The 23,549-nt window shown below is 38.3% G+C and overlaps 1 protein-coding gene across 3 annotated transcripts in view; it reads right to left on the minus strand.

The window, feature by feature from the left end:
- The window catches only part of sema4f (sema domain, immunoglobulin domain (Ig), transmembrane domain (TM) and short cytoplasmic domain, (semaphorin) 4F), a 91,159-nt gene extending 81,882 nt beyond the window's left edge, over positions 1-9,277 (minus strand). For all 3 annotated transcript variants that reach the window (XM_007242032.4, XM_007242033.4, XM_007242031.4), the window contains exon 1: positions 8,563-9,277. In XM_007242032.4, the coding sequence (XP_007242094.3) occupies positions 8,563-8,692 (130 nt within the window). In that variant the 5' untranslated portion in view covers positions 8,693-9,277. The remainder of the gene's footprint in view (positions 1-8,562) is intronic.
- Positions 9,278-23,549: the final 14,272 nt, after the last annotated feature.

A 23,549-nucleotide genomic window follows, 5' to 3' on the forward strand; every position in this document is an offset into this window, starting at 1 on the left:
CCTATCCAGGTGTGGTATATATACAGTCACTGGCTGCTTGGTACTCTGGGCTGCAGGCCCCGCCAACCCCCCGCCCACATACAGTAGCCCACTCTCCAGATGCTGCACGTCTGGGTGGCTTTTTTTCCTTCTGCTGAGACCAGCCCTTTGAAACTAAAGCAGAACGGCAACATATGTTGTTTAAAAAAAAAAAAAAAAAGGTCTTGCTGAACTCGTTGTTCTTTAAAAACACAGACATAAGCAATATACAGAGCAATATAAAACAATAACTAGTTGTTAAATAAATAATATTTTTTTATATGATTACTGGGAGTTTCATAATTTTTCACAGTTTTACTTGTGGTTATTTAAAGTGCTGAGTTAGAACTCGAATGATACCGAGAATGTAGTCTCTCATTTGTTGACTCTAAGCAGGTGGGACGTGTCTGAGAGTCTGGGTGTTCCTGGGAGATGGATCACCAAAGACTGACAAAGTCTGTGGGAGAGCTGGAAAGTATGACACCTAAGCAAAGTCGAATATTTCGAGATTGGTACATAAAAACGACAAACGAATACAGATAATATAGAGAATACACAGAATATAGAGCTGTACCACAAGCCAATTCCAAAACCACTCCGAAAGAAAAGACTTTCAAGGCTAAACGCAATGAAAGAATATAGAAGTTGAGGTAAAAGGGCTTTAAAAGCTAAGGGAAGGCACACAGAAGAAGTAATGCTGGTTTAAGAAAACAGCCATACAGCTATACATGTCCAGAGAAGCTGAGGGAGTGCTCACAGTGCTAGGCGAGTGCTAGGTTAAAAGCTAACCCAGCCAACCAGTCACAATCTCTTAAGCTCACTAGCTGCACATTATGCAACTCAGTCGTCTTTGTCAGCCTGTTGAAACAAACCAGTAAACAGCTTTTGGCTATACTAATTTTATACTGCATGCACACGGCCCAACTGCCTTGGGGGGGCAGATTTTAATTAGTAAAAAGAAAGCATTACAAACGTCTCAATGACTGTTTTTCAGACGAGACATTGTGATGGAGTTAATTAGCTTCATACAAGCTCTATAAATATAATGCACACAATATTACTGAGAAAAAGAACAGTGTAAATCTTACTGGTGCTATTCATCATAAACACTGCAGAAAATATTGATTTGGAAATCAGACAATAAATTGGCTACAACTATTTAAAAGCTAATACATAATTGAATGTCCTAACTTCAAACTGTTTGTGAACACTTACACTCTAAGCAAAACAAAGAGAAAATGACCCTTCTCATACCTGCTAACTATTCCTGTGGACAGAGACATACATGTGCAAAAGAGCAAAGCTGCCATTCATTTCCCCCTCTGTCCAAACACAGCAAGCGTGCCTACACAATACCCCCCGTCATTATACATCATACAGCCACTGCACTATTAGGAGAGGCAGACAGACAGTAAACACTGGCTACCTGCGACTCACTGGCACAGAGTCTCCCTGGCGCACCACTATTCAGGCTTTTATAGGCCACAGATGAGAACAGCACTTTTAAAAGAATTTTAATTGAATTAAATTAATTTTAACTCATAGCCAAATGAAACGTTCATTTTACATTTTAATGAGGTATCAAATGAATTTCATTTGAAGTCAATTTAAAAAGATCTTAACCTACATCTTCTTAAAGCATTACTATTAGTCTACTTCTCATTACATTTTGAAAACATTACAAAGTAAAAAAAACTGCCAGATTTACAAAATCTGTCAAAATATGAAAAATAAAAATGACAAATAATGGCAGAAATTAGGGATGGCTATATGGCCAAAAAAATATATTTTTTAATTTCTCTCAATACACTACAGTTCAGGAATGGATATGAGCAAAAAAAAAGCTTCCAAAAAAAAAACACACACAACAGATGTCTGTACCTACAAATGTCTGGCAAAGGAAATTGGCAATTAATGTAATGCACTGTGTAATGAGCATCAGTTAGTGACAGATGCTGTAACTAATGAACATCAAAATATCAGAAAAATCATACCACCATTAAACATTTTATATAACAATATATATATATATATATAAAAATGCAATTTTGTATCAATGACTTGAGTAACTTCAGTGATATAGGGTAAATACCATCTGTAATCTGGTAGATATTAAAATATTAAGATATATATTAAGATATATTAAGATATTAGATAGTAAAATACGAAGAGTTTGATTTCTTTTATTTGTATCAAGCAGCAAAAAAGCTTTAAAAATGTTTTGTGAAATTGCACAAAACATTGCATGTCTGTCATGTAACTATTGCACATGTTTACAATGCGATGATGAAGCTAAAACAATATATTGTGCTTCTCTAATTGATGATAAATATTTGTCAAGTCATAGCAGACAGTGCAAGTTTCTTTTTGAGCACGATGTATTAAATACAATGCAAAATGACAACATCTTAAGCCTATTACGTGTTTAAAGCACTGAAACAGTATGTCTCAATGTCTATGTCTGCTCTGTGGCCTTTCAGTTCATAAGGCTTTACAAGATAACAACTTACTTAGCCCTAAACATTTGTTGTCTAAATCTTACTGTTACTCCAATCCCGGGCATCTAAGGAAAGTTAATCTGGCGGAAAGATGACCAAAAGGTTACTTAAACCCAAATCTCCAAATCAATCAGGACAATCTGTCCACTAAAGCACGATGGTCCTTGACATCTGACCTCGGCTGTCTGCGACCCTGCTTTTGACCTTTCTGAGTCTGAAGGTTAGAGCCCTCAGCCCTTCCCTGTTATTAGCTTACAGGGTGTTTTTTCCTAGTCACGTATGTACGTGTAAGAATATAATCTTGAGGAAAAGATAATCAAGTCAATAAAGCGCTGATTTCCCAAATCAAATTAACGCACGAGAGAGAGCTCCCTAGAGAAAATCTGTGAAATATTAACGCCCACAAAAAAAGGGAAGAAATCCAGGGACAGGCATTAAAGCATTAAAGTTTAAGCCTCAATGGTAACCTTGTGCCAGGCAAGGAATCTATTCATTTATTCAGCGGGAAGGAACACGTATTGAGAAGAAAGAAAATCAGCAAATTCTTGGAGCACACACAGTATGAATAAACCCTCACCCTCATGGCAAACTCCACACAGAGAACCGCAGTGTTCAGCTCCTCATTTTACTCAGCAAGCAAAGTTCCGCTTACGCTAGCTATGACATTTCGTGGCAGACAATCCATGGCCTCATTGTGAGAGATGCTGATTGAAACATGCTTTCTGCTGATGAACGAGTCTCCACCACCTACAGCGAAGGAGTGACGCTGGAGGAAAAGGCAGGGGTTGTGACCCTGTGTAGGATGAGGTGAAACTCCTCCCCCTTTCATTGACTGGGAAAAAAAGACAGCTCATATTCTTAATAGAACAGTGGGGAGAATGTGAAATGTGAACACGCACAGACTTTCATTTACATCCCACATTCAACTGGTGCTTTATACAAGCGTACGTTAAGATACCAGTTGGATATTGAATGTGTGCTGAGATGATCTTATGGTTCAAGGATGCAGCAGCACTCTGATTTACACTCAAGTATGCCAATAAAAATTCACATGGCTGCATGAGAGAAAGCCAGTGAGGGTGAAACACACCACAGCTTTTGTTCCTCAAACTTGTACCTCCAGAAAGTGACAATGAAGAAGAAGAAAAAGTGCCATATCTCATATGAAGATGTTGGAAAGTCAAAAAAGGCAAGATGGAAGCTACTCTCTATTCCAGAAGCACTGTATATAAATATTAGGGATGTATCCATTTTAATTAGTCAATCTTTTACTGTAGCTTGATTTTTTTTAACTACCAGCTGTGATAAACTATGATATACAACATCAATCTCTCATATGTAGGGCTGGATAATATCCATATATAGTATCAATATATTAATCAATACCTGTTAAAGAAAAAGTTTCAATAATGGGGATATAATATAAACCCAATTCTGTGTGTCACAATACATCATCTTTAGCATCTTTCATTGACTAACATACATAAAATGATAGGTGCATTACATGAATTGTAAATTACAAACTGCAAATAAGGAGTTTAAGGAGTTTCTAGTTACATGTAGGTTTGTGAGCATTCTATTTTGTTCAGTGGCTTTTATTTTATGCATATTGATTTTAAAATAACATCAAATCATATTGACAGAAAATAAGAAATATATATTAGAAATATAGAAATTTTGCCTGTATTGATCAACCCTATTCCCATGCCTACTTTTTTTTGCCTACTAGATGTGGTACATCTAGCTCTGGGAAATTAATAAAAAAAAAAAAAGAATTTAAATCAAATTTAATCTTAATCTTGCCCATATCAGCTTACATTTTATCTGTGATCATTTTCTTTTTTATTAGCTCTCTTATTTATTTCACTATTTCCCCTTTAAAACATACTATCAGATCTGTAGTCACAGGTCTTTGCCTTGTTCACTCTGAGAAACTCAGGCAGCTCATACCAAAGAAAAATGCTAAATTATTAAAATAATAATTTATTAACTGTAATCAAGGCAATCTGATATCAATCGGAGGTCATATTGTGCAGCACCAGGTTTATGTAAGTTGTGCAGGCTCACAGAAACCCAATTTGCAGAATTTACATTTTGCCTTCTCCAAATCGTTTCCCACATAAAGGACTTTTTGACATTTTCAATGTGTGGCAGCTGTCTTGCTCTTTAGAACCCGGTGTCGTACACATTATTTCCACAGTACATCATCTGTCAGTTTGCTGACGCCGGGTCCAGCCTTTAAGACAAAAGTCCCTAAAAGGTTCTCTCAGGCTCTCACGTAATTTTCCCCTCATATCTTGGTAAATAACTGTACAAAATGCCATGCTGGTCATGCCTCATAAGGTTCCTCCATTGTGTGTCTTGATGGCCATTGTGTTGCAGCTCCTAATAAGCGTCATGTGAGGGGTATTAGAACCACAGCTAGCCAAGCGAAACTGGACTACATGGAGAGGTCAGCTCAGGTCTGTTTCCCACACAAAGCCAGTGTGTAGGGGGTCAGCCAGGTTGGGTAGAACTAGATGTATCAACTGGGGGACCACACACTGAAGTAGTTCTAAGCATACATGAGCCACCATGCCCAATGCCAGGGGTCTGAAAGCCTCCAGCACTGGGCTGTGGATCAGAGAAACTGAGGAGAACTGTGTTCTGTGCAGTGATGGAGCTCCATCCAACACCATGTCTGTAGACACCATGCCCGATGCCAGGAATTGGCTAGAGGGAGAGAAATTTAAAGCCCCTCAGCATTGAGCTGTGGAGTGATAGAGCTCCATCCAGTATCTACAGGATGAGCTGGATCTAGAACTATCATCACTGCCTGACCTCAATTATGTTCTTGTGACTGGATGAAATGCAATCAAATCCTCACAGCAATGTTCCAACTTGTAAGGTGAAGGCAGCCCAAATGATTAATAACATTTATTGATTTCACAATAAACATATGTCTCCAGAACATTCACTGACATTCCAAATGTCATGGAACAGGAAGTTCTTTCTTTTTTTTACATGTTTCATGGAAGCTTAAGAATAACAATGCACAGATCTGTGGGATATGCATGTAGGTCATCCTGCATTAAACTGATATGTTTATTGTGCGACTCTGTGGACAATTCAAGCCAGACGTCGCTGGTCACGATAATTACCACCCACGGTTGGTGTATTTCCAGTAAACGAAACACTGTGGCAACTCCATATTTTACCATGATATAAGCATGCTAGCAAGTGATCTATCACTCTCACAGGATAGAACCTTACACCTTATACAGATGTGGATATTCCCAATCAGTCCCCTTAGGTTACACTTCACAATCAACCTAATAACTTCTGTCCCATGGCTTTTGGCATTTGGGCGTTGAGTGTAGTGAATGAAATCTTTACTTCTATGTATTTAGATAAAATGCTCTACACACCTACTACATTAACTACAGTTACCTGCATCAGGTGTCACTAAAAGACTTCTTAAAATATTGAAAAGGGATTTAGATTTCCTATCTGAGATATATGGCACTACAGCACACAGCACTATGCCCTCAGTCCCTTATCACCATGTATGCCAGGTCACATTGCAGGTCTAGGCCACTGCTCGGGATTTCTCTTCTCAGCTTTTCTGTAAGAATAAAGATGCAAATGAAAACCTGGATTGATGTGATCCCAAACCCCTAATGTATCCCCTTTCCAGAAAAGCACTGTGAGCTTGCCTAGCAGGGCAGACCCCTGAGAAGGTTACACAAAGAGCGCATTGTTAGATCCTATGTTTCACACATCTTTATTACACTTTGAGGACTGTTGAGCTACTGTACTGGAGAGCTGTTGAGCTACTGTAACAGCAGATTCCTCACAGAATTACTGTATAAATATGGACGAGGTGGAATTACGAAAGCCACAATTCAAGAACAGGATCGACCTTTAAAACTCGTTTGAAAATAAATGAAACTATCTGGACTGTAGGTGAAAGTATTGGGTTAATTATTGCCTCTCCTTGTAAAGTAAAAACATAGGCAATTGTTTTTACTTTACAAGGAGAGCCAATAATTAACCCAATACTTCAGCTTTGATAAGAAACTGTGATTTTGTTTGTTTTATTTAACATATATTTTAAGATAAGATATTGAGATATCCTGAGTCAAAAATGACTGAGGATATGTCCATATATTGTATGATGAATTATTGCAACAAGTGTGCTCCAAATAGTGCCTCTAGACCACCCAAGCAAATGTCTAAGGCTTGCTTACACTGATTCTCATGTTATCATCTAGAAGGCAGTTCACATTTCTTGCTCAGCTCCATGAAACACCTGTTTTCAACCATGAAATATCTTATGTGGATAGTCCAAATCACCACAAATCTTAAATTTCCCCAATACATTTACTCAATAATATCAATATTGTGATAGGTCTACTCTGATTCTCATGTTATCTTCTATAAAGCAGTTTAGACTTCTTGCTCTGCTCCAAGAAGCACCTGTTTTCAACCATGAAAACATTCCCAACACCAATTTTACCTCAAAATGATTGTGCTAAAAAGTATTTTTAATAGTATACCAACATTGTAGTTGCACCCTTTTAAAGAGCAATAAAGAGGAAACAGTTCATTAAGATGAACAAAAAGTATTGACATGCCCATATACTGAACGATTAATCGATAATGTAATTATTGTGACAGGTCTATACTGAATAGTGCTTCTGGACCACCCAAGCAAATGTGATTCTCAAGTTATCTTCTGGAAAGCAGTTCAGGTTTCTTGCTCTGCTCCAAGAAGCACTTTTTTAACCATGTAAAAAACCTGCATGAAGTAGCTAATATGGATAATGGATAAATCAGATCACTAGCACAGATCTGACTGTGGTCTCTATACCTCTAGTCGATAATGTAATTATTGAGACTGTTCTTTTCTGAATAGTGCTTCTCTGGACCACCCAAGCAAATGTGATTGCCTAAACTGATTCTCTGTTATCTTCTAAAAAGCAGTTCCGACTTCTTGCTCTGCCTCAAGAAGCACCTGTTTTCAACAATGCAAAAAAGCCTTGTATTACATAGCTAAAATGGATAATTCAGATCACTAATATAGACCACCCATGCAAATGTCTAGTAACTGCCTACACTGATTCTCATACTATCTTCTAGAAAGCAGGTCAGATTTCTTCTTACTCTGCTACAAGAAGCACCTGTTTTAAACCATGCCCAAGTCCTTGCATGAAGTAGCTAATGTGGATAAACTGTCATCTTCTGAAAAGCAGTTCAGACTTTGTGCACTGCTCCTAGAAGCAACTGTTTTCAACCATGAAAAAAAAGCCTTGTATTAAGTAGCTAAAGTGGATAAATTAGATCACTAAAACAGATTTGACTGATTTCAGTGTTAAATTTCCTCATACATATTTTGTTGATGGTGTAATTATTGTAGGTTGTATGGTTGATAAGTGTTATTATTGTGACAGGTCTATTCTGAATAGGGGTTCTGGACCGTCTAAGCAAATGTCTAGTGATTGCCTACACTGATAATATTCTAGAAAGCATAGCAAACAGGTCAGATTTCTTGCTCTGCTCCAAGAAGCACCTGTTTTAACCCATAAGCTTTGAACGAAGTTGCTAATGTGGACAATCTATACCACTTGTAATACAGACCTGGCTGACTTCAGTGTTAGATTTCCCCATATATATTTGGTTCACGGTGTAATTATTGTGACAGGTCTACTCTGAAAAGTGCTTCTGGACCACCTAAGAAAATGTCTAGTGATTGCCTACACTGATTCTTATGTTATATCCTAGAAAGTTCCAAGAAACACCAGTTTACAATAATGCAAATAAGCCTTAAATACAGTTGCTAATGTGGATAATCCAGATCTGAGAGACTTCAGTATTGAATGCTCTTTTATACACATACACTTTCTGAGCACCTGCACAGAAACAAAACTAAGCACTGAGCTTCCCGCTCATAAACTCTTCAATGTTTTCATTCCACAAACTTGTCTCACCGCTTCTCTCCGGCAGCTCAGCTCAGCACCTGTATGATCTGTATTAAAGTTAAGGCGGGTGTTTGAACAGGACTCACCTCCATGGCTGATGGCCGCAGCCTGCGCGCACGGGGCCGGGGAGAGCAGCAGGAGTTCAGCCGCCAGCAGCAGCAGCTGAAGGGGTCTCATACTGCTGCTCCAGCCCGGGGGGCTCACACTCAGCTTCATGGGACAGTAAGGGGGAACAGGTCCGGTTTCAGCTGCAGCTCATGGTAAAAAGCTGCTGTTGTGGACAGGGACAGTCAGTCTGTGGGCGGGCAGTCCGTGTTTACCTGCGGCTCACTGACACACAGACACACCGCCACGCACAACAGGAAACACACAGCGCTTTATTTATGTATTATAATAAACCCGAGGTCCGGTCCCACTGTGAGTCTGCGTCTGTTCCCAAGATATTCCGGTAAAAAACACAGTGTAAAAGGAGTGCAGGAGGAGTTCAGGAGGGTCTTCTGGTATAAAAAAAAGTCCAACTTGGCGAGAGTTGATCCTCGAGCGCAGCGCAGCTCCTCCAGCTCCGCCCGCCGCCGGCTCACAGCTCGGGTCGGTCCCTCCTACAGGCTACCCAAGGTCCAGCAGAAAGCCCCCCGTGCCCTCCGTGCCCCCACACCGCTCCAACTACAGCACAGCGCAGTGGTTCTGAAGCTCAGACCGCGCGGAAACGCGCAGAAACACAGAACCGCGCGCAGAAACAGAACAGAGCGCGAGCCTCAGCGCACAGCGAGCGCAGCGCGCAGCCTCACAGCTCAATAGAGCGCCTGTGTGTGAGAACAGGCGGAGAGAGCGAGACCGCCCCAAGCCCCGCCCACCCACTACACAGCGCGAGCAGCGCCACAGGTGTGGAACCACGTGACCCGCCCTTATTCAAAAGCATCGCCATCATTCAGACCGACCATGATAATGATGATACTAATAATAATAATGATAAAATATATTAATGACAAAATATGTTTATGAAATATTAATATTAGTACTAATGTACTAGTATTATTAGTCAAGTCAAAAGGCTTTTATTGTCATTAGTAGCGCTGTGTATCGTTTTTAACATTTTCAATACCATTAGTCTGCCAATACAATACTTTGAATTCGGTAACGATACCCAAACAATACTTTTTTTCGATACCTTTTTACTAAATTGTAACCCAAAAATAAAAATATTATGAGAGAGAGGGACAGACAGAGCGAGTAAGATCGAGAGAGGAGAAAGCGCGAGTGAGAAAAAGAGTCGGACAGACAAAGTGAGTAGGAAAGAAAGGGACAGACACAGCAAGTGAGAAAGAAAGGGACAGACAGAGTGATTGAGAAAGAAAGGGACAGACAGAGCGAGTAAGAAAGAAAGGGACAGACAGAGTAAGTAAGAAAAAGACAGACACAGCGAGTGAGAAAGAAAGGGACAGACAAAGCAAGTAAGAGCGAGAGGGGAGATAGCGTGAGCGAGAGAAAAAGTGGGACCGACAAAGCGCGTGAGATAAAGACAGTGCAAGTTAGCTCTAGAAAACTAACACATTTTTTTAAAGGCTGAGAAGTAGTTTGGTGTGTGTGCACATTCAATTTAAACCTCTAACTCAGTCTCCATGAAGAGCTCCCTCTGTAGCTGCATGTGAATACTGAAATTTGAGTTTGCTGTTTTCACAATGTTAACGCAGCTCTTTTTAAATTTGTTGTTGTCAAAGTAAACACCCATGTATTATTTAAAGACGTATAGGCTTAAATGTGAATTACATTCACATTTAAAAAAAAAATATTATTATTATTATCAACCAATGTTCAAACGTTTTAAATAGTCGTTATTATTTTTTAATATGCAGAACTGACGTGGCTAAGGAGGCTAATGTAACGAACAACGCTGCTGTCTACTATCCACACACCACGCGCACACACACACACACACACACACACACACACACACACACACGCGCGCACGCACACAGCCCTGTAACCCAGTGGCCATCTGGATGTGTGTAATGTGAGAGAGAATGAGCAGCCTCAGAGCAGGGATCTTCAGGATTACACATAGACACACACACACAGACTAGTGGGACAAAGGTTGGATCTGTATAAGGCTGAGAGAGAGAAATAAACCCCTCACAGAACGGTTAGCGAAGAAATTGGGTCATCTAACATAACCCAGGATTTACTGAGAGAAATAAACCAGGTTCATCAACTGGAAAAAAAAACATGTTATTGTCACAATCCCTGCCTTCCTGTAAGAGCTATAAAGCTCCAGCTTTGTTTATAGATTTATGATAAAGCGCCCTCTTCTGGACAGGTGAAAACTGCAGCATTTTCTACCCCTTAGAAACACTAAGGAAGCCCAAAGAGAAAACACCCTTCAATATGCATGCGGACAAGACTGGATACAGAGTAATTCAGCTAACAGAGCAGTTCTTATAGAATTGTATGAATGTACAGTGTGTAATCAGCCCTTACTGCTTCCTGCGCTTTTCATTAAACTGTAGAAAAAAGAGCATTGTTCTGTAAACACTGCACAGCCACTGCAAATCACTCTAGCATTGGTTATTTTGGCCTAGCTGGACTTTTATGAGCACTAGATTCAAATTAAAACTTTAAATCAGCACCATTTACCCTGGAAATGGGGTCTTAAGAGGTTATTTGGGAAAGATAAAGCTTATATAATGAGCCACAACAACAACAAAAATAACCATAAGAAACATTAATGTTTCTCTGTGTAGTAAAAACCTTACCTTTGAATGATAATTCTTAAAAGAACCTACAGAAAATGTTCCAGTGTCCAGAGCTATGCAAACGCCTGAAATTGCGGGTGTTAATAAAGAGATAGGCCCTTTGCTGCAGTCTCAGCATCAGGATTACACTCAATGTTAGAATATTGCTGTGGGGATTTGATGGCATTCCGTCACAAGAGTATTAGTGAGATCAGGTACTGTTGTTGGATGATCATTTCTACACAGTAACTATATACAGCAAAGCATATTAACATTGATTGTTCTGGAGATGGATTTATTTAAAACCTCCGAAAATGTTCTTCACTAGGGGTAAAAATTATATAACTTTACATAACACCAATACAAACCAGTAAATTATTATATTCTCTAGCAAAACATCACATAGTTATTTAAAGAACCTTCTAAAATTGGTACTATAGACACTGTACGTCTAAAGCCCTATCCGGGTGGGATTCGTTTCTCAGGGGAATGTCTAAAAAAATTGTTTTCACATTTTTACTCAGTAATAAAACTCTTCGGTCCGGACTTCAATTTAAAAAACAGGAGGACCAGTGAGTTTTTTTGGCTTTCTTGGTCACATGACATCACGTTCAGGTCTTCATGGAAACTTACAGTGTAATTACAGTAATTACAGTGTGTGGCAGTGGACAAATGGATATTGTATTAAACGTTAGGTGATGAAACTCAGAGATGTGAGTCTGGATGGGAATAAAATTACCTTATGACTACTGAGTTCAACAAAAAACAGTAGGTAATTCAGCCTGTAACTTTCTCAGAGGACGTCTGAAAAAAAACAGGTATGTGGTCATTTTGGACGGGAATAAAATCACAGAGGACCTCCATAAAAGAGGAAATTACGCCAGGACCCCCTGAGAAACACTTTCTAAACACTTGATAAAACGTTGCTTCTGGAAACTAAGTTGAATTAATAAAGATCTTTTGTTGCTGCATCAATTTCTTTCTTCAGACTGGATAAATCCGATTCCAGGTTATGTTCAGTCAGAGAGAGAGCGCGCGCTCAATCAAAAACTTCACTTCAACTACACACTTTGTTTTTACTATGAGTGAATGAGATACTAAGTTCTGAGGTTCCTCCTCTAAAGTCTCCATTGCTTCACCAGCCGCTCGCATTCAGTTAAACTGAGCCGAAACCTCTTTCAGAGGCTGTACGTGTGACGTAAGTACATAAGAAAGCGTGATGTGACCAGAAGAACTCCTGCAAAAAGTTACCCGACACCCCTGTTTTTAGAATAAATATATATTACACTTAGCAGGGAGGGCTGTTCCAGCACACTGGTACCATTAAACACAATATTTTATCCCTTTTTTATCCCTCCTTCTGCTTTCAGTTTAGAAACAAAATTATCAGATTGCCATTGCTTTAAATAAAAAAAATATCATAAGCCAGCTAACCAGTGTTCTGTCTCGCTCACAAGATACCACCTTACAATTTTATATGAAGTTATAGTTACAGCTACAGTTCTAAAGTCACTGTCCAAGTTCAAAAGTATACACACATGTTTAAACAGAGTTGTTTTTGAAAACTGAGGGTATTAGTAGGGAGTTTGTCCACTGCAATAACTATTTCTACTCTTTTGAGAAGGCTTAAAACTCAATGTTGGTATATTGTTGTATGCATTAAAAAGCATTTACTCACAAGAGCATAAGCAAGGATATATTGTATACTGATGCAGGTGAATATTTAATATGTAGATCATTAGTTTAGTCCTGTAATAAAAACATAACCCATCCAAAAGTTATTGGAGGGAGCTATATCACTGCTTCACAGCCTAAAGCTGGGGGGGATTTATACGCCACTGGGCATGGTGACCTTAGGCTCATGTGTGTCTGCTCCCCACAGGCAAAGCTTTTCTTTGGAGCTTATATAAGCTGTGTATACTTGTAAAATTGGTACAGTGTGACCAATCGGTTACAACTGAACACATGTGTCAGCAATGGATCACTGAATTCACTAATTAGTAGGAAGGTATAACAGTACAGCACCCAGCTAAAGGATTTCTGTTACTGCAAGTGGGTAAATAAGTTTTCCTAGAAGTGTAGATGATAACACTGAGAATCATGGAGTGTAAATAATCCTTTAATTAAGTGAAATTGGATGTGTTTGTTGGCAGACTGGAAAGAAGCTAAAGCCTTTCCCCTCTAATAAGTGTTTAGTATTAGTGTCAAGCAGCCAAACTCAAGACCCCTGGCCTTATATGGAGAAAACAACACAAGTTCATCTCTTCTTTGCTGTTGAGCACGTCCCTTTCAACTTCCCTGGCATGCATCATCATCATCATCATCATCGTGTTGGAGGGCTATGCATGCATTTACAGCGTGACCAATCAGCGAGATCAGGCTAAAGGAGACTTAAAAGGATTGTTGCACGATTTATCTAGTGGAGTGCATTATTATTCTCCTCCTGATGTGAGCGAGCTGCACAACGTGAGGCCTGAACCCTGTGAGAGAGGTCCCGCTGTCCACTGTGTGTGAACAAAAGGACGGGGAGGGCTTACACTGGGAGCCCTGCTCTGGACATGGGCTGGGGCACCACTGATATCTTAATGGGAGGAGTGTGTGTGTGTGTGTGTGTGTGTGTAAGGCTTGTGTGTGTGTAAGAGTGATATGATGGCAAGTAATAAATTAAAAAGGAAAGGAGGATTGTTAGAGAGGTCCCCATATAGTTCAGAGTGGCGTGTGTGTGTGTGTGTGTGTGTGTGTGTGTGTATGTGCGTATTCATTAGTGATATGGCATATGGTTTATAGAACTTAGCACTGGCAGTAGATCTAATCCAAAGTGACTTTTTAATCAGTGTAACTGTGTTACAGAGGTAGAAGTGAAGTATTAGGTCTTATTGCCTGCGGTCTTGGGATTATACTAGGGAGGCACCTTTGCTGTTCAGCTGAATATTGTTGATGTCCAATGAAAAACACTTATCTCCAAAACAACAACTTTACAGGAGAGAGAAAAAACCTTGTAAACTTTCAATGGAAGTCAATGTAAAAAGAGTTTATTTTAGGTCATTTTGAAGAGTTTCTAATGGTCCGTTCATCAGGCACAGTGTAAGGGACAGTTTGTCTGTTCAAATTATGTAGTAAACTAAAAATCGACAAAAATGGAGAAAAGTGTTTTTCATTGGAAAGCCATAATTTATACCAAACAATAACTAATATATTGCAGTGTTTCTACTAAAAGTAGGCTATAAAATGTATTTTAAAAAAGTGCCATATTTAATAAAAACTTAGTACTGAATCACCACCAAAAATGCATTATTTTCTTTCGATTTTGGTCAACAACTTTCATTATTATACCCCTGTCTGGCAACGGTTTTACTAACTATACTACAGCTAATTTAATTTACATAAAAATTTAACAATTTTAAAGGAAACAATAAAAATCATTAGCCAGTGGTGGAGCCAACCCCCCATGAAAGCCAGAGGTGGGCTGAAACTGGTGGTGGTGGGAAGCACCAAGCACCATGGAGCAAGTATGAAACATTAGCATCTAAAAGCAGCAAAGTAGGCGTTTAAGCATAAGGTAGGTCTTTTAAAGACAGAAGAAGACTGCTGATTGGTTGAGCTAAAGGTGTCAAAATATTAGTTTCCTAGTAGAACCATTGCAGGAGCTTTCACATACACATATATCCCTTCGAACATGATGTATATGTACTTATGATGACTCTGTGTAATTGAAGAAAATGGAATAACATAACATTACGCTCAAGATGTTAATGAAAGAAAGAACAGAAATAACAAAAGAAAGAAACCAATAGTGGAAAAAAATAAATGAATGAGTGTACAAGTGTAAGTTTTTCTTATCACTTGTTCTGGGGAGTGTGAGAGTGTGTTTTTGTGTGTGTGTGTGTTTTTGTGTGCGCACGTGTGGGCCAATTCTCATCAGTCTCAAACTAGTGGAGATGACCTTGCAGCAGTCGTTCCCAACTGTAGAGGAATGCTATCAGAATTGGATTAAATCTGGAAAGGCAGAAACATACTGTAGTCAGCAGTGCAGCTAAATCTGAAGTGTGTGTGTGTGTTTGTGTTTGTGTATGTGTGTGTGTGTGTTTTTGTGTGCATGTTTACTCTACATCAAGCCTATGAGCTTCCAAATACTTCCTACAAGAAAATGAGCATCCCATTCCTCTACAAGTAAACATATGAGCAGAAGAATTAAAGCCCAATCAAAGTACACACTATACTCAATGTCTAAATATATATGTGGATACCCTTTCTAATGAATGCATTCAGGCACTTTCTCCACTGCAGACACATACAGTATGTACAAATGTGCAAAATGTACACACACAGCTTGTTTAATCCCTGAAGAGAAGTACTGCAGATAGAATAGGATTTTCTGGAGCAGCTATTGACACCCTGCCTAATAACAGAAGTGAGCTAAATTGGTTTTAAAGCCCCAGCATTGAGTTGTGGAGCAGTGGAACTCTGTTCTCTGGAATGACGGAGCTCCATCCTATACTTTGGGGAGGAGTTGAGGAGTTGGAGATGAAGTACAGTAATGATCCTCCAATATCCTGACCTCAATAACGCTCTTTTTGCTAATTACAAATCAAATCCTCGGATAGATGCTCCAAAATCTAGTAGAAATGCTTAACTGGACATTAGAAACAGTTACTCCAACAAAAGCAGAATAAACTCCATATAGTGTATAGTGTGGTAAACCACTCTTATTTAATATTATATTTAAATAGATAATTTGCTGTTCTAGGTTTATATAGGTATATGTTTGAGTAAAATCAACAGTTGTTTTATTCTATAAACTACAGACAACATTTCTCCCAAATTCCAAATAAAAATATTGTTATTTAGAGCATTTATTTGCAGAAATTGAGACATGGCTGAAATAATAAAAAAGATGCAGAGCTTTCAGACCTCAAATAATGCAAAGTTAACAAGTTTAAATTCAGAAATCAATATTTGGTGGAATAAACCTGGTTTTTAATCACAGTTTTTATGCATCTTGGCATGTTCTCCTCCACTAGTCTTGTACACTGTTTTTGGATAACTTTATGCCACTCCTGGTGCAAAAATGTAAGCAGTTTAGCTTGGTTTGATGGCTTGTGATCATCCATCTTCCTCTTGATTATATTCCAGAGGTTTTCAATATGGTAAAATCAAAGAAACTCATCATTTTAAGTGGTCTCATTTTTTCCTAGAGCTGTATGTCTTTAAATTACCTTTTAAAAAGTATTAAACATACCACAAAATGGTTTATGACCTTTTAGTTTTTTATTTTAAACCAGATGTTAAAACCAGGCTTTTTGACAAACCATACCCAACATTAAGAACTATTAGGAACATTTCAGAGATGAATTAATGAATCATGCAAAGAATATGGCTGTGAATGGGTAAGGACTTGGCAATACAATATGCATCACCTTTATCTGGGGTGCTGTTAACTTGTGGATTCTGTGGCTGGTAACTCTAAGTCATACTTACCTGGGGTGGTCCTGATAAGAGCCAGTTTCATCATAACTGGCCTTCATTTCTCAAGTATTTTTTTCTTTACTTAGTTGAGTAGTTCCTGCCATAATATGGATCAGATTATTACTCAAATAGGGCAATTCACTGTATACCAATTCTCTTTCTTTACAACTTTACAACTGATGCTCTCAAACACATTAAAAGGACAAGAAATTCAAGTAATGTAATTGTGAAAGTGTGGTTCAGGGAGCATGAGGTCATTATTTTCACACATGGATTTTTTACCACAGAGTCCAGATCTTAACCTCATTGAGTGCTAGAGGAGGCTTTGTGCAGTGGTCAGACTCTACCATCATCAATGCTCTAAGACCTTGGTGACAAATGAATACAATACTGGATTGAAATAAATCTTGTAACATTGCAGAAGCTTATCGAAACAATGCCACAACGATTGTGTGCCACAATCAAAGCTAAAGATGGTCCAACAAAATATTAGAGTGTTTGACCTTTTTTTTTTGGGCAGGCAGTGTATATCAGTATGTTCCTACACCCCTAGCAATGAACCATACAGATATTTATAGCCTTTTTTGAGTTACCCTTAAAAAAGCCATTTTCTAAATGTACAGATTGCTTTTTTTTACCACTTTGATCAACCCATCCTATAATCTTAGGTATAGAACGCGCTGTATAAATAATTCATGTGCAATTACTGTTGTTATTATTATTAGTTCACCACACCCCAAGGCTTGTGGATACGAGCGTTACACCTTCCACCATTCTCCATCAGATAACATCACACAATCCTCGCATACCTCCACACCCACTCCCTTTGGCTCGTTACTCTCCAAGGAAAGCCTGTTGGATGGTCAGGAGCAGGATGGAGGGCCATTATGTCATGAATGTCAATCACTCCCGGTCTCCACCCGCACTGTAAATGACTCCAGGCCATTGGGCCAGCAGGATACAGGTGGGGTGATACCATCTCCATGTCCTCCGGGCTCCAAATTGGCTATCTGGTTAGTAGCCCACAGCGGACGGACTTGTCAGGGTGGATTTTATTTTACCCCCACTGCTGCTGCAGCACTGCGACTGTGGGTGGGGTGGGTGTGGGGGTGGGGGTATGGGATGGGAGTTGGTGTGAGTGTAATACACACTCCTTCCTCCATCCCCCCATCCTTCAGCGAGAAAGAAACGAGGGCTGATCTTTAAGTGGGAGAGCATGTACTGAGAATCAGTGCTACATGCGTAGGCTGCACATGAAAGAGAAACGAGGTGAAAGTGTGAATAAATAAATGTGCGTGCAAGTCAACTGCTCACATTTTCTTAGTCTGAGTGTGTGTAGAATAAGAATAACCCCACACACACACCTGCCTGTGCTCTTACCATTCTGCTATGTACATTATTATAGCATGTATAGGAATTCATCTCAGTGTATGACCACACCACAGCACTGTCAATATATGTAATTCACATCTATTGATTGCAGTCCTGTGTGTGTGTGTGTGTGTGTGTGTGTGTGTGTGTGCATAAGTATAGATAAAGAACACAAACAGCAGTTGGATGTTACTACAGTGGGCAGTTATTATGGAAATTTAGGAAACAAAACAAAACAAAAATGTCAGTAGCAAATTGGAAAAGGATGCTAATGGTTTCTATAGTTTGCTCTTACCTGGAAGTGCATGTGTGTTTTAACGTGCACTCTGGGGACACACAGGCATCTCGAGACAAGTCGTCAAGTTTTCAAATAAGCCAAAGTAGTGTGTGTGTGTGTGTGTGTGTGTGTGTTTGTGTGTGTGTTTAAGCATAAGAGGGAGTTAAATATCTAAAAATTAAGCAACATTTTAATAAACACTAATACATAAACATTAAGATTTGCCAAGGCACTTAAATAGTAGGGGTGGAAACTGACACCAATACATGCATAACTTCTAATATTTGCTTATTTATCAGTATTTTATCCTCTTTAATAACACAGATGCTAGGGCTCTACGATATTGGAAAAAAAATACATTGCAAATGTTCTTTTTTTTTGACGACATATATAGCAATATTAAACACTCAAAACCCGAGGAAAACAGCAAAACATCAGTAATTGGCCATTTAATCAGGCATTTAGATGGATTTTTAAAAGGTAAATAAAGGCGTTTTTCTGGGATTAAAAGCGTGAATTCAGCTTTAACTGGAAATATCTGCGCAAAACTGTGCTGGACTGAGGTGCACAGCTTTCGACACGTGTGTTTACAAGCACATGCCCAACCATGTGGATGGAGGCCCTCCACCTTGTGCTTCTCAGGCAGCAGCAGTCTGTCCCTTACACAGACACAGAGACAGCGCTGTGTATCTGCTTCTTGTGTCAAGAATCAAAACATTGCAGCATGATGTGTTTGATTTAATTGCCTTAAGTGACATTACACGTCCTGCGATGTGACTATTGCGCATGCGCACATCGTGATGACGATGTTAAAATGATATATCATGCAGACCTAACAGATGCCGTTAAAGCAATACAGAGAAATGTCATGTGACATATAGATAATCTCAGAATCACAGTATCAAGATATCACTGGTATCATCATATCGTATTATGCCCTGTGATTCCCACCCCTAATAAATAGCCCTAACAGCCCATATTGCTAAATATGCATTCTGCTTTCATTGGAAAATATGCCTCTTTTGAAAATAAGCATTTATTTTTACTTTAGCACATTAATAAACAAAAACATGAATAAAATAATAAACAATAATAAATTAATTTAGTTTTCTTATATTTTAGGTTGTATTCAAACAGCTGTGTTGTAAAATAGTTGGACTGATTGTTGACACAGATTAAGGTATACAAACAGACCAATCGTAGCAGTGAGAAGATGGGACCTAAACAGACCTATTCAAAGCTTCAAAAAAACCTGCACAAAAAAAAGTTATTAAAAAGTTGCATAGTGCTAAAATAACCTGATATGGAGAGTTTTAATGGTAAAGTCTGATATTTTAGAGATACAGCCTCTTCCTGCAGATCCCTTAGTGGTCTTTCAACCAGTGGAATGGAAATGGAAATGGAAAAATAGATATTTTTACTGCTTTTAAATCTGCTGCCAGATGAGTTTTATGGCAAGTGCATGTTCACATTAAACAGCCCAAAATAAATAGGTCACAGCTTGTAGGATCAGCGCTTTCTGTATAAAATCATGCTTTTTTTTTAAAGTAGATTCATTCTTTTTTATTCTTGCTGGATACACTATGTTTATAGGAGCTAATATGCACAAAAATAAACTTCACTGCTGACCTCTTCACTGCTCCACTGATCCAATCACTTTTGTACACCTGACCAGACAAACATGTTAGATATACACATTATATTCCTGTAATTTTGTGCCTGCTGTCTCCATACTGAAAGAAAAACACATCAAGGTACGTTTGAAGGTTCTTTATCAATTTAGGGCATTGTCACACCTGAAAGTCTGGACCAGGGCCAGGAGTAAGGTTTGTGTCTTTGTTACATTGTATAGGCTCGGTTCAATAGATCCAGACCAAGACCTCCTCTTTTGGTGGGACCAAATTATGGGCATGCTACTTTGGTTTGGACACAAACTAAAAAGTCTAAAAGTCCGGACCAAACAAGCTAGGTGTAAAAGCACCCTTAGAGGTTCTCTTAATCAATAAATGCGCTCAATTATATTTCAAGAGTTATGCCATATCTATTGGTCCATTCATCACAAAATGTTTGAAATGCTGTGAAAACACTTGACATCTGTCATTTTCCATGAAACTGTCCAATACTAGCACTGATGACTCTTTCATAAAAAGCCCAATTACACAATCAGTCACAAACAACTCAGCTGATCATTTCCTGCGTTAATGGGCTGTAAACAAAGTACTCAATCAAGAGATCAAGAGCCCTCTACATACACATACACACAGTCTCCAGTCTCTCTCTCCTTTCTAAAACACACACACACACCCACTTGTTAACCCTTTGATGCACAACATATGCACACCCCCTCTAATGGTTGACATAGGTCAAAAGTGACCCACATTCATTTTTTATGGAACTTTTCCATTTCCAGGGCTTTTATTCGAAAAGTAAAAAATAAAAAAAATAAAATAAGGGTACTATGATTTTAAAAGAAAACAAGTTAATTGAGGAATATCCTGGATACTAAATGACTGAATTAATTTATTATTTATTGTTGTAAGATATGTCATAGGAACACTCGGCCATACATGAAGTTCCATAGAAAATGATTATGGGTAATTTTTTACCCATTTATGCATTAGAGGGGTAGTGATACAAAAAGGGCTTTTGTTAAAAAGGTATAAAAGGATAAAATAAAATAAGGATCTACTATAATCAAAAACAAGTTAACTGAGGAACAGCTTGAATACTAAATTATTTAATTAATTTATTGCAAAGGGTTAATATAGTCTGATACATAAAGCTTGTACCTATTATACAAGACAATTACAGGGAGGACTAAGGGCCTTGCTTAATGTGGAGGCCTGGTGAAGCCTGTGTTTAGACCCACAACCCTGTTATCAATAACCTAGTGCTCTAACCACTGAGCCACCACTGCATAAGATCTTAAAAAAACATTTAAATAGTTTCATTTTCAGCACATCTTTATATCTAGTATAAAGTTTGGGTTGCGTTATTTGACTTGACAATATATAATAGGAGATGTAATACTGGGTCTTTGCCCAATCTCTTCTTCCCTCATGAATCCATCTTCCAGTGTCTGCCAGCAAATCTTGAGCAATGCTTGTTTTAAGAAACTGGAGGAAAGTGTGAAAAGATTAGAAAAATAAATAATGGAAGAATTAAATAAAACAGAACAAAATAATATGTTCCACATTGGGAAAGAGCAAAGAAAATGAACCATAACAAAGTTCTGGAGTATAAAGTAGCACCCCCTTCCTTCTGAGAATCCTGAAACAAACAGAAGTTGTATAAACTGAATAAACTACTCACAATCTCACAGATATTATCAATTCATATTCTTTATTAGAAATTATTACACAGAATACAGTATCACACCATTCTGCATCACCTAGTCATGGTAATTATTTCACTTTATGTCAAATTCACAACGCACACACTTCATTTCCATAAAGACACAGAACCGAGATCTGGAAAGGCACAGCAGGAGGTGAAACGATGGCAGAGAAAACCCTCATCTCACGCTTCAACCAGCAGCCAAAACCTCCCACTTACAAATCACTGATTACCACAGAGCAAACAACAGACCCTTACACGTCTCCAGAGAGCCAGTAAACAGACCGCTAGAACTCAGTGGATGAATATTCAGAGAGCAATAAGATATAAGCAAGAGTTAAAGTAAGTAAGTAAGTAAGTAAAGTTTGGAATGGTTCATGCAACTCTTAATGAGAAACGATCTTTAGAAAACTAATCAGAAAGCCAGAGATACAGTGCTTAAACATCCAAAGGTCTGGACCAATCAGGGTAGATATTAATTAATCCTAAAGGTGTTAATCTGGTTTGTCATCATCAGGGGTGTGATATGTTTGGGTAGGTGTGAATACAATAAATCACACTTGGATTTAGACTAAAACCATACTGAGACTCCAGAGAGGAGGTGGTTTCTGTCTGGTCTCAAATGAATTCTGGAGCAGTGTTCATTTTGACATATGATTTAGATTTAGTTTTAGTAAATGACTTTTGACCACAGTGTATAATAGTTTTAGTCATATTTAATCTTTTTATTATTATTAGTTTTAGATTACAAAAACAAACAACATTTTAGTCCAGTTTTAGATATACATATATTATGTATATATTTTTATTGATTTATTATTTAGATTTGTGTAGTTATTTTAAGAATTTACTGCTAATGTTAATTAAAATAATAGCTTTAAAAAAACTTTTTGCATTTAAATTATGCTAACATTAAAATGTGGGACAAATACAGCCAATTTTCTGAAATCTGAACACTTCTACTGCAGTACAGATTTATACCTACATTACAGGCTTTCAGTAAAAACTAGACTTACATTACTTAACATGTCCCACCCAATATCAGAAACAGGTGGATTTGTCCCCCCCAAAAATGATACCGCAGAACAGGGGCGTCGCCAGGAGCGAATTGTTTCTCTCAGCTCAGCTTGTGTTTTTAATGAGTAGACAGAATGCTGTGTAAATGGAAAATCTCTTAGCGCCAATCACTGAGCCGGTTCAGGAAGAAAGTCCCACCTCTTAATAGAAACAGCCAAACAGTTCGCTGGTTTTGCGGAGAGTGGAGGAAAGTGGGGAAGCCCCCCTCGCTGTGGAGGATTTGTAAAGTTTTCTTTTTTACACTGTTATGAGATTATTTTTGATAGATGGTTAAAAATAAACTAATCAAAACCCACAGATCAAACCCACTGTGAGCTTTTGATAGTCATTGTGACTTAGGATTGCTGGATTACTGTAAATTATAATGAAGAAAAATTATTTTAGCTAGCCTAACTAGTTAGCTAGAAGCTGAATGTAGTGGATTTCAGTACAATACTTTATGTTTGTAGTTTAAAGCCGTTTCTTATCCCTGATCACTGCACTAAAATTGTGTGTTTTCACTGGATCCAGCTCATCAGCTAATAAACACTAATTTATTGAGTTTACCTGTTAAAATCCCTTAGCCCCTTAGATTTACTAATGGAATATATCTGGTCCTTTAGTAAACTCATGAAACTAACAGACTAGGAGGGTCTAACGTTTATATTAACATCTGCCAAAAATCTCTATGAAACATAAGGTTACATTCTGTTACTTAAAAGCCCACAATCACAAGAAGTACTTTTAGTCGAAAAAAGATGGCGTAAATGTAAATATATAAATATACAACAGAATTGACATGCCAATACATAAAAAATACTAATACTACTAATAATAA

Source organism: Astyanax mexicanus, chromosome 8 (genome assembly GCF_023375975.1).
Source record: "Astyanax mexicanus isolate ESR-SI-001 chromosome 8, AstMex3_surface, whole genome shotgun sequence".
In the NCBI taxonomy this organism is placed as follows: Eukaryota; Metazoa; Chordata; class Actinopteri; order Characiformes; family Acestrorhamphidae; genus Astyanax; species Astyanax mexicanus.